Source organism: Leptopilina boulardi, unplaced genomic scaffold (genome assembly GCF_019393585.1).
Source record: "Leptopilina boulardi isolate dan_hultmark-lab unplaced genomic scaffold, ZJU_Lbou_2.1 LbouV2_327, whole genome shotgun sequence".
NCBI lineage: Eukaryota > Metazoa > Arthropoda > Insecta > Hymenoptera > Figitidae > Leptopilina > Leptopilina boulardi.
In genome coordinates, this window is record NW_026137893.1 from 3,875,284 (window position 1) to 3,887,732 (window position 12,449).

The 12,449-nt window shown below is 29.4% G+C and overlaps 1 protein-coding gene across 3 annotated transcripts in view; it reads right to left on the minus strand.

Annotated features, from left to right (window-relative positions):
* Positions 1-12,449, minus strand: part of LOC127284897 (paired box protein Pax-6-like) — a 110,697-nt gene that overhangs the window by 66,442 nt on the left and 31,806 nt on the right. For all 3 annotated transcript variants that reach the window (XR_007843541.1, XM_051310612.1, XM_051310611.1), the window contains exons 3-4: positions 6,002-6,167; positions 1,860-2,040 (exon numbers count right to left, since the gene is read on the minus strand). Coding sequence is in view for 2 of the 3 variants with exons in the window: in XM_051310612.1 (XP_051166569.1) it covers positions 1,860-2,040; positions 6,002-6,167 (347 nt within the window). In the remaining variant the exon portion in view is untranslated. The remainder of the gene's footprint in view (positions 1-1,859; positions 2,041-6,001; positions 6,168-12,449) is intronic.

The following is a 12,449-nucleotide window of genomic DNA, read 5'->3' on the forward strand; positions in this document are numbered from 1 at the left end:
AATTGAAAAAACACAAACATAACCTGAATTTTTTTTTTGCCTCTTAAGGTCCATTTTCGCGTAGAGCGTCACATATATATATATTTCGTATATTAAAAAAAAAAGATCCTCCTTGCAAATTTTAATTACCTGTGAATTGCAATTTTGAAAGTTTTTCTTGGTTAATTTAGTTGACTAAATATAAGTCGACAATGGCGCCACCGGAGGATATAAAAAAGGCTGACACTGATTAAAATCAGAGCTTACTTCTCTCGGAACTTTGCTCGTTTTCAAGAGAAGAACGTTTCAAGACTTTTGAAGCGCGGGCTTGCGAAGTATATAGTGGGCAAAAAAAAAAAAAAAAAAAAAAAATTTGTACTCGCAAGCGGCGAATCTCAAGGACTTTCTTTTTCACTTCCGCCAAGAACGTTCAAGTCGGAAACCTTCTCTCTCTCTCTCTATTTCTCTCTTTCTCCTTTTTTCATTTTACGAATCTTTCTCGAGGGTGGAGAGACGTTTCTACAGTGCGAAGCCATTACGAAGGTGCCAGAGGAGTGGGGAATCAAAGGAGAGAAAGAAAAAAGCACAAGAGGGAGAAAAAAATATATATATGTATAGAGAGAGAGAGAGAGAGAGGGAGAGAAATTCATCGGCAAAGAGCGTGCGAGCAAAGAAGAAAGATCGAATAAGGCAAGAAAGGAGAAAAAGAGTTTGGCGACCCTCTTTCACTTTTTACCCTAAGCAAGTCGCGAGCCCCTTAGCCACCGTTTATTGGACGCATGCAAATATCCATGGCAACCGTTCGCATGGCTCATCCTTTGAAAAGTTTTTTCCCTGCGTGAGAGAATGAGAAAGAGAAAGAGCGAATTCCCAGCAAACATCAAGAAAAAAAGGGATATATATATATATATATATATCAAACGTACTGTGCGTCTTTAATTACTCGAACGATTGACCTTTTTCAATTTGTATTAAAAAGAAAATTTTTATTACTTATTTTTCTAATATAATAATATTTTTAATTATAATAGTCACTGTAAAACGAAATATATTAATTTAATACCTACTTTAGGTTTGGTTCTATTTGGATAAAATCGATTTTTGTATACTTTCTTTTTAATTGGAAATTAGATTTTTTTTGGTAAAATTTTTAATTTGTTGATTTATTGGCGCAATTTTTTTAAAAATGGAAAATGGATTTTAAAATGAAATTAATAATTGGAATAATTTTCTGGTAAAATTAGAAAATAATAAGAAAAATAATTTTGTCAAAAGCTTCTTAGGGAAAGAAAATTAAAAAGTGATTTTCATTCGCGAAATAACCGTGCTATATGTATGTACAATACAAATACTGAAATGTTTTGTGTGAGTAGACAAAGCTTTGGTGACAATACGCCTGCGCTTCCGTTCTCTCTCTCTCTCTTTCTCACTCCCAACTAGGGTCCATTACGCGTGTTTTGCGGTGTACTTCCCATGATTATTATACGTGTATTTACACGCCCAGCTATCATGTCTAACCCTATATATATATACATGTAACTGGAAATTTATTACACTCTCTCCAGGAAATACAAATAATACTCGATCGTTAACAAATTATATATAAATTCATTTTTAATTCTATTTTAAATTTTCCCTTCTCAGTTTACTTATTTGATTTTTCTTTTTAAAAATCAATTGTTTTTCTATTTGTATAACTGTTGGGATGCAAAATATAAAATTTCTAAATTTTTTTTTACAGAATTTTATGATTTACATTTTTAATAAATTGATAATAATTTTTGGCGCGAATTTTTGAATTATATGATAATGTTGGTAAAATAAAAATACCAAAATAGAAATGTTCTATGTAAAAAAAAAAAAAAATAATTGGTACTCACACTTGGAATGTTATCATTGGTACAAACTCCCTCTTGAAGTAAACGATCACGAATCTCCCAGGCAAAAATTGAAGGGCATTCGCTCTTATAGAGAGAAATTTTACTGACGACCTCTGCAGTTGCAACTCGTGGTTTACTACCTCCAATGGCTCTCGGTCTAATTGAACCCGTTTCATAGTACCTAGAACAATAATAATTTGCGATACAATACAATAAATGTAATAAAAAAAAAGAATAAAACTATAATAGAGTTTGTGTAAAATGTAATTTCAATAAAAAAAAAAAAAAAAAAAATTTAGTTGGTGCAGCGAAACATAATTTTGTTGGTATTTAAGGTAAACAAACTATTTTTTTGAGTTAACCAAAAAAATTTTTGGTTTTTGTAACCAAATTTCGGTTGTCGTAACCAACTTTTGGTTGTTGTATAACCAAATTTCGGTTATGACAACAAATGTTTATTTGGTTTTTTAGACCAACTAAAATTTGGTTACGACAACCAAAAGTTGGTTACAACAACTAAAATATCGTTACGACAATCAAAAATTGGTTACAACAACCGAAACTTGGTTACTACAACCAAAATTTGGTTACGACAATCGAAATTTGGTTACGACAACCAAAAGTTGGTTACAACAACCAAAATATCGTTACGACAACCAAAACTTGGTTACAACAACCAAAATATCGTCACGACAACCAAAAATTGGTTACAACAACCAAAATATTGTTACGACAACCAAAAATTGGTTACAACAACCGAAACTTGGTTACTACAACCAAAAGTTCGTTACAACAACCAAAACTTGGTTACAACAACCAAAACTTGGTTACAACAACCGAATCTTGGTTACTACAACCAAAAGTTGGTTACGACAATCGAAATTTGGTTACGACAACCAAAAGTTGGTTAAAACACCCAAAATATCGTTACGACAACCAAAACTTGGCTACAACAACCGAAATTTGGTTACGACAACCAAAAGTTGGTTACAACTACTAAAATATCGTTACGACAATCAAAAATTGGTTACAACAACCGAAACTTGGTTACTACAACCAAAAGTTCGTTACAACAACCAAAACTTGGTTACAACAACCAAAATATCGTTACGACAACCAAAACTTGGTTAAAACAACCAAAATATCGTCACGACAACCAAAAATTGGTTACAACAACCAAAATATTGTTACGACAATCAAAAATTGGTTACAACAACCGAAACTTGGTTACAACAACCAAAAGTTCGTTACAACAACCAAAACTTGGTTACAACAACCAAAACTTGGTTACAACAACCGAATCTTGGTTACTACAACCAAAAGTTGGTTACGACAATCGAAATTTGGTTACGACAACCAAAAGTTGGTTAAAACACCCAAAATATCGTTACGACAACCAAAACTTGGCTACAACAACCGAAATTTGGTTACGACAACCAAAAGTTGGTTACAACTACTAAAATATCGTTACGACAATCAAAAATTGGTTACAACAACCGAAACTTGGTTACTACAACCAAAAGTTCGTTACAACAACCAAAACTTGGTTACAACAACCAAAATATCGTTACGACAACCAAAACTTGGTTAAAACAACCAAAATATCGTCACGACAACCAAAAATTGGTTACAACAACCAAAATATTGTTACGACAATCAAAAATTGGTTACAACAACCGAAATTTGGTTACGACAACCAAAAGTTGGTTACAACTACTAAAATATCGTTACGACAATCAAAAATTGGTTACAACAACCGAAACTTGGTTACTACAACCAAAAGTTGGTTACGACAATCGAAATTTGGTTACAACAACCAAAAGTTCGTTACAACAACCAAAATATCGTTACGACAACCAAAACTTGGTTAAAACAACCAAAATATCGTCACGACAACCAAAAATTGGTTACAACAACCAAAATATCGTCACGACAACCAAAAATTGGTTACAACAACCAAAATATTGTTACGACAATCAAAAATTGGTTACAACAACCGAAACTTGGTTACTACAACCAAAAGTTCGTTACAACAACCAAAACTTGGTTACAACAACCGAAACTTGGTTACTACAACCAAAAGTTGGTTACGACAATCGAAATTTGGTTACAACAACCAAAATATCGTTACGACAACCAAAACTTGGTAACAACAATCAAAATTTGGTTACGACAACCAAAAATTGGTTACAACAACCAAAATATCGTTACGATAACCAAAAGTTGGTTACGACAATCGAAATTTGGTTACGACAACCAAAATTATTGCCTAAATCAAAGGATTTTGTTTGCAAAAACAAAATATTTCTTTCAGTGAAAATAGTATATATTTAATTTGTAATTTAATAATTCTTAAAAAAAGGGTAAATTTGTATATATATATATATATATATATATATATTGTAATAAATTTTGGTTAATTTCTTAAATTATATATTTTATGCACGCGCAGAGTCACTATACTAATGGCAATATGGAGGGTTATATATTTTACACAATGGCGCGCGGTCCAGTTCGCTTAATTCGTTGAGATTAAGTGCATTTTATTACGCAAGCGCGTATTATAATGTATATAGTAAAGGAATGTGTGTAGGAGGAGAGTGATCGTGTCGCATGGTTCGCATTCTTGTGGCTATGTCCCTCGTGTCTTTTTCTTTTCCTTCGTTTTTCACTCTATCCTTCTTGCACCCCACCTATTTTTTTTTACACTTTTTTTTTTTATATACATATATGTGTCTCTGCGGTTTTTACTCTTTCCCTCTTGCTCTCCCTCTCTGCAAAATGCATATGCAACTAACAACTATACATACTCTCAAGGCTCGCACCACTCACGAGAAACTAATTTGCGTGTGTTAAGACTCTCAAAAGAATGATGTATTAGGAAATATGTTAAAAATCCCGAGAGGGAAGCTTTCTAAAGTGCATAAGACATAATTTCCTAAAAGAATTGTAACGATTTTATATATTCCCCTATATCTAGAAGCTAATTTTTGATTATTTTATATTTAGCTTAAAAAATTTTTAGTAATTTTTAGTAATTTGATTTAGTAGTTTACAAATTTTTACTAAAGTTTTAGTAAAAGTAACTAAAAATTAGTGAAAATTCTTACTAATTTAAATTAGTAGCTCACTTTTACTTTACTGAAAATTAAGCAACTAATTTAAATTAGCAAAAATTTTCACTAATTTTCATTGACTTTTTACTAAAACTTAAGTAAAAAAAAAAATTTTAACTAATAAATCGAGTAATTTTTTACTAAAACATAACAAAAATTCTTACTAATTTGAATTAGTAGCTCATTTTTCACTAATATAAATTTAGAGAGGTTAAAACATAATAAGAAATTATGTAATTAATAATGAATATTATATCATAATAAAATTCTCTTTTTTGCTTTAGAATTAGTTAAATTTTACTAATTGTTAATATAAGTTACTAATAATTAGTAAAAATTTACTAATTCAGAAGCAAAAATTTAGTTACTAATTCAAATTAATAAACTTTTTTACTAATTCAGATTTAGAGAGCAAATCAAATTAGTAGAAATTTTTACTAACTTTTAGTAAAAAATATTATTTCATTTAGTAAATGTTTTGTAACTAAAGATTTAGTGAAAAATTACTAAAAATTAGTATAAACTTCACTTATTCAATTATTTTCACTTATTCAAATTTAGAAAACACACACATAACCTAAAAAATAGCCTATAAAAACAAGACATTTTTAAATATTTGTCACCAAAAGAAAAATATTTTATAATTTCGTTTTCGTTTAAAAATATTTATATATTAATAATCCATTAATATTTCCAATATTTTTAAGTCGATACATATAACGGTTTATTATATATATACAAAATTTGGTAGCGGTCCGAGTCAAAAAAAAAAAAAAAAATTTCTAATCTCCAGAGTCAAGAATAGGGTCAACTTAATACTTATATAAATGTGTTGAAAGAACATTTCTGAGAAACGAAATAAAGCTTTTAAGAAAAAAGTATATCAGCATCGTGAGAAAACTATTTTGGAAAGAGGGTATATATAATAATAATCCAAAAAAATAGGTGGAACATAAAATTTTTGTATGAAAAGAAATTTAATTATAAGGGCGGGAAAAAAAATACGTATGCAGTATTGCAACCAACCTGCCAAGAATTTTCGAGACACATCCATTGCTGACCTGCAGGATTCTTGAAATGTCACAAGGCCTCGCTCCTGAATGAGCCAATTCAACAATCTTTTGCCTTGTTGAATCAGGCAATGGTCTACCGCCAACAAAAACACCACCCAGCTGGTTAACCCCGCTGTGACCTGAAACAAGATACACAAATTTTTTTTACATATCAATTCAATTTTACTAATTAATATGTTTACATTTATAAAAATATAATAATAATAATAATAAAGTTATTTATAAAAAAAAAATTCACAGCTAAATTTATTGCTATAACAACAAAAAAGTTTGCTATGATAAACAATATTTAATTTTTAAAAATTTACTGTCACAGCAAACTTTTATGACCCCACAGCAAAATTTGTTCGCTGTCCTTATATTAGCTAACGTAATTTGATGTGACAGCAAAATATTTCGCTGACACAGTAAACTTTTTTCTGTGCGTGGCGTGAACACAGAAAATTAAAAGGCATTAAAATAAGCTGCAACGCTTCTTATTTTAATCCAATTTTCCTTATTTTAATCCATTTCGGTATTAAAATAAGCAAAATTGGATTAAAATAAGAAGCGTTGCAGCTTATTTTAATACCTTTTAATTTTCTGTGAATAAAATTTTTTATATAAGATTAATTTCTTATTTATAAATGTTTATTATTTTAATTTAAATTGTAATTTAAATTAAATTTTATTAATTTTTTTTTTTAGTAAATTCAAACAAAATTTGTTTGATTCAAAATTTCAAATAAATATTTATTTGATCTAAATATAAATGGTTATTATTTTAATAAATTTTTCCAACGAAGAAAGAATTTGAGCCAAATAAACTTTTGGATTATATAACCAGAAGTTTGGTTATATAAGTTTATAAGTTATAAGTTTGCCAATACAATTATTTAATTCAACCAAAATTTCGTTGCCTCAAATAAATTTCTTTCTACCAGTATATAGAATATAAATGCGGTAATATAGTTATATATAATAAAATTTATATAAATAAAATTATCCTTTAGAAAAATTTTGTAAAGTAATACCATATAGAAAATTTATATTATAAAATTCTGATGTGCGATTGGAAAAAATTGATTTTTGAAAAACATTTCAAAGTCAGTAAATCATACGCAAACTATTATCCGTATAAAAATGAAAATAAGATTCCCATCCTATTTTGAAAAAAAAAATATATTATTGTATTTTTATATCAGAATAGTAAAAAAAAAAAAATTTTTTTTTGTGGAAGATTAATTTCAGGGGTTGGCGAATTCGTCGTAAATATAACAATATCGATTATAATAAATATATTATAGAAAGGAACAGTTCTTAACTATAAGTGTCCTCTCACACATATTATTATATTTTCCTCACAGGAGACCTTTATTATTCGATCTCTTGTATATATGTCTCCTCGAGAACCTGCCACGCCCGCTCTTGGCACTTTTTTTTATTCCATTTATATATATTCTTTGACTCTTTTTTAAATTTTCCATAGCATTTATAATATACAAGATGAAATATGTACATATATTAATAATAAATAAATAAATATGTTTATTTTATTTATTTATATACCTATATACTGAAAAAAAAATTCATTTGAGTCAATTAAATGGTATTTGTTTGAAATAAAAATTATTTGATTCAAGTAAATATTTATTTGATAATAGTCAAGTAACCAATTATTTGAGTTAAATAATTTTTTCCCTTAGAAGCAATAAGCGAACATAACCTCAAAATTTATGTGAATTTTTACTGTGAATATAGCCGCAAATCCCTAAAATGGCAGCTGGCTATATTCGACAAACATAACCTCAAATTTAGGTTAAATTTTGACGAGAAATCCCTCCCCTAACCAGGAAACAAACATAACCTTAAAATTTAGCTCAAATTTTGGCGAAAAATACCTCCCCACCCTCGACACTAACAAAAAAAACGAACATAACCTTAAAATTGATGTGAATTTTGAGTATGAATATAGCCGCAAGTCTCCATGTTGCCGCTGGGTTCGTTCGGCTATATGTCCGGCAGAAAAAACCTCAAATTTTATTCAAATTTTTAGCGGGAAATTCCCCTCCCCTAACAAAGAAACAAATATAACCTCAAAATTTATGTGAATTTTAACATATGAATATAGCCGCAAGTGGCCAGAATTGCCTCAAGGTTTAAGACTACATGTCCAACAAATGTAACCTTAAATTCCCTTAACCTACAAACGAACATAACCTCAAAATTTAGCTTAAATTTTGGCGGAAAATACCACCTCCCACCCTCGACACTAACCAAAAAACGAACATAACCTTAAAATTGATGTGAATTTTGAGTATGAATATAGCCGCAAGTCTCCATGTTGCCGCTGGGTTCGTGCGGCTATATGTCCCGCAGAAATAACCTCAAATTTTATTCAAATTTTTGTCGGGAAATTCCCCTCCCTTAACAAAGAAACAAATATAACCTCAAAATTTATGTGAATTTTGACTATGAATATAGCCGCAAGTCCAACAAATGTAACCTTAAATTCCCTTAACAGACAAACGGACATAACCTCAAAATTTAGATAAAACCGCAAGTATCAAATTAGTCAAAAATTTTATATCATTTTGATACTTTTAAATTATATAACTATATGTTGGTTCAAAAATACGCTCAGAAAAATTAATTCTTAAAAGATTATTTGAAAACTTTATATTGTATTTTGAATAAAGAAACATTTTTTTATTTTAAAAACAATTATTCGTTAAATTAAATGAAAAATCCCATCAGTATTTTTCAAAGGGTGCGAAGTACGTGATGCATAGGTTCATGTGTCAGTGAAAGAGGGAGGGAATTCGCTTTTGGTGAAAATTTATCACCTCAACTATATATATACATATATATATCTATATATGTGTATGTATACGGAATATCGACAAAAGACTCACGCTCGATTGACTTTTCTGAAAAAAAAAAATGAATGAATGAAATGAAGAAGCTAGAATCTGTAACATTTTTTTTGACTTGTAACAGAGTAATACCGAAAAACGACAATATCTTACTAATAGACCAAGTGGTAGTGGCATGTTATATATATATACATACAAAGGGCGAACGCGTGTAAAAAATTTATTGGATTCATTCAGTAAAATTAAAACGTTATACAAATAGCGGACAATAAAAACAGACTCGAATGTTTTCTATTAATAAATTAATATTTCTTTTCTGGGATTTAAATACTATAGACAATTAAAAATTAATTTTTTTTAAAATATAAAATTTTTCTATCATTTAAAAAACGTAGTCTGTGGGTATTTTAAAATTTATGAAAATTAATTACAATGTAGAGTCGGTCTGTAAAAATTCAAATTTTTTAAACTACTTTCAATGTATATAGAGACGGTCTGTAATAACGTTTAGAATTTTTTTAAAATTATTTTCAATGTAGAGTCGGTCTATGAAAAATTATCAGCGATGTAGAGTTGGGCCTATAGAAGGGTCGATAATTAGGAATTCAAAATTTTTTAAAAATTAATTTCAGTCGGTCTGTGAAAATTCGATTGTTTTAAAACTAGTTTCGATGTAGAGTCGGTCCGCGAATATTTAGAATTTATAAAAATTAATTTCAATGTAGAGTCGGTCGGTGAAAATTAACTGCGCGATCTAGAGTTGGACCTTCTTGAGTCGGTCTTTCAAAATTAATTTTGATGTTGAGTCTTATTCAACAATTAAAAATTTCTGAGAACTGATTCCGATGTAGAGTCGGTCGCTATAAAAATTTTTTTAAATTAACTGAGATGTAGAGTTGGACCTTGTTAGATCCGTCTTTGGGTATTCATAATTTTCAAAATTAATTTTGATGTAGAGTATTATGCGACAATTAAAAATTTTTGAAAACTGATACAGATGTAGAGTCGGTCTATGAAAATATGTAAATTAACTGCGATGTAGAATTGGACCTTGTTAGATCCGTCTTTGGGTATATTCATAATTTTCAAAATTAATTTTGATGTAGAGTATTATACGACAATTAAAAATTTTTGAAACTTGATACAGATGTAGAGTCGATCTATGAAAATATATGTAAATTAACTGCGATGTAGAGTTGGACCTTGTTAGGTCCGTCTTTGACTATTCATAATTTTCAAAATTAATTTTTATGTAGAGTCTTATGCGACAATTAAAATTTTTTAAAAACTGATACTGATGTAGAGTCGGTCTATGCAAATATGTAAATTAACTGCGATGTAGAGTTGGACCTTGTTAGGTCCGTCTTTGACTATTCATAATTTTCAAAATTAATTTTTATGTAGAGTCTTATGCGACAATTAAAATTTTTTAAAAACTGATACTGATGTAGAGTCGGTCTATGCAAATATGTAAATTAACTGCGATGTAGAGTTGGACCTTGTTAGGTCCGTCTTAGGGTATTCATAATTTTCAAAATTAATTTCAATGTAGAGTCAGGCAATGTAGAGTCTTTTTTAACAATTTGAAATTTTTGAAAACCAATTCCGATGTAGAGTCGGTCTGTAAAAATTTGAAACCTAAAAATAAATGTCGATAAAAACATTTCCTTGCCTTTTATATTGGACTTTGTTTATCAGACGTTACTTTGTATTAAAGAGCCCTCAATGAAGAATTGATAATAGCTAATGAAGTCATATATGAAAAACGAGAGATCCAGGGTGTGTGTATGTTGACTGATATTAAATAGAAGCGTTACAATATCAAAACACGAATCGTACAGAATGCCCACTTGAACGCACCCCTCGGTACCGCAGCAATTCATATATATATATATACTATATAGCTATATATTAAATACATAAACGAGCCTATGGAGCACGTTTGTACAAGGCCTTAAGTTCCTTCCACCCCACGTGTGTATTCCCTTACAACATATTTATGATCCGCATTTTCGCAACAATACTATATATGGCATATGAGCACCCAGTATTGTTATTTGTACAGGTTATTATTACTATTTAGCTGTCGCATTCAATTGACAATTCTCTCTCTCTCTCTCTCTCTCTCCTTTCACCACGCGCGCGCCTTTTGACTGATGCGTTTGTGTTTCTTATTTTCTCCATTCACAATAGAAGAGAGCAATATGATATTAACACAAAAAAGGGGTTTACAATTTAAAGTAAGTTAATTAGTTTCTCACTAAATATATATTCAGAATTTTTTTTAAATATCATTTAAAATTAACAAAAATTTTTTATTGGAAAATAATTTTTTTACTTCTACTCTGTCATCAAAATAAGTTTTTCAAAATATTATAGAAAAAACTGCTTAAAATTATATAGACTATTGATTTTAAAAATTTTTTTAATTTCAAATTTTTAACGAATGACTACACTTAGCGAATAATATCGAAATTAATTTTCAAAATTTTTTTAATTTTTTACAGAAATACTCTACAATGACCATTTATCTACATCGAAATTAAGTTACAAAAAAAATTTAATTTTCTAAAATTGACTCTATATCAACGTAACTCAAATTGTCGTTGTTTTATAGATTAACTCTACATGGAACGACCTTGTAGAGTTGATCCACAAAGATACGACATTTTGAGAAATTACATTGATGTAGAGTCACTCTGTATAGAGTCGGTTTCTGAACATTTAAACTTTATTTAAATTAACTTCGATGTAGAGTCAGTCAGTGGAAATTTGCGAATTATGTAGAGATGGTCCTTGTAGAGTCGATTTTTGTGAATTAAAACTTTTTTAAAATTACTTTTGATGTAGAGTCGATGCATTTGGTGTTGGTCTATTGTAAATTTTAAAATTATCTGCCATTTAGAGTCGGTCCTTATAGAGCTGATAAGTGCGTAGAGTAGTTATTTAAAAATTTGAAATCTATGAAAAGTAATTCCGATGTAGAGTTGGTGTCCGTGTAAAGTTATTGGTTTGTGAAAATTTGAAACTTTTGAAAATCAACTTCGATGTAGAGTTAGTCTGTGGAAACTTCAAAATTATCTACGATGTAGAGTCGTTTCATGTAGGGTCGGTCTTTGTCAATAGAACATTTTTTTAAATTACTTTCGATGTAGAGTCAGTTCAAATAGTGTAAGTCCTGTTGAAAATTAAAAAATTATCTGCGATGTAGAGTCAGTCCATGTACGGTCGGTCTTTATGAATTACAACTTTTTAGAATTAATTTTAATGTAGAGTCGGTGCATTTAGTGTCCGTCTATTAGAAATTTGAAAATACGATGTAGAGTACGTTCGCTTTCTGTGATGTAGAGTCGGTTTTTGTATAGACACTGAGTGTAGAGTAGTTATTTAAAAATTTGAAATCTTTAAAAAGTAATTCCAATGTAGAGTCGGTGTCCGTATAAAGTTGGTTTGTGAAAATTTGAAACCTTTGGAAATCAATTTCGATGTAGAGTTAGTCTGTGGAAACTTCAAAATAATCTGCGATGTAGAGTCGTTCCATGTAGG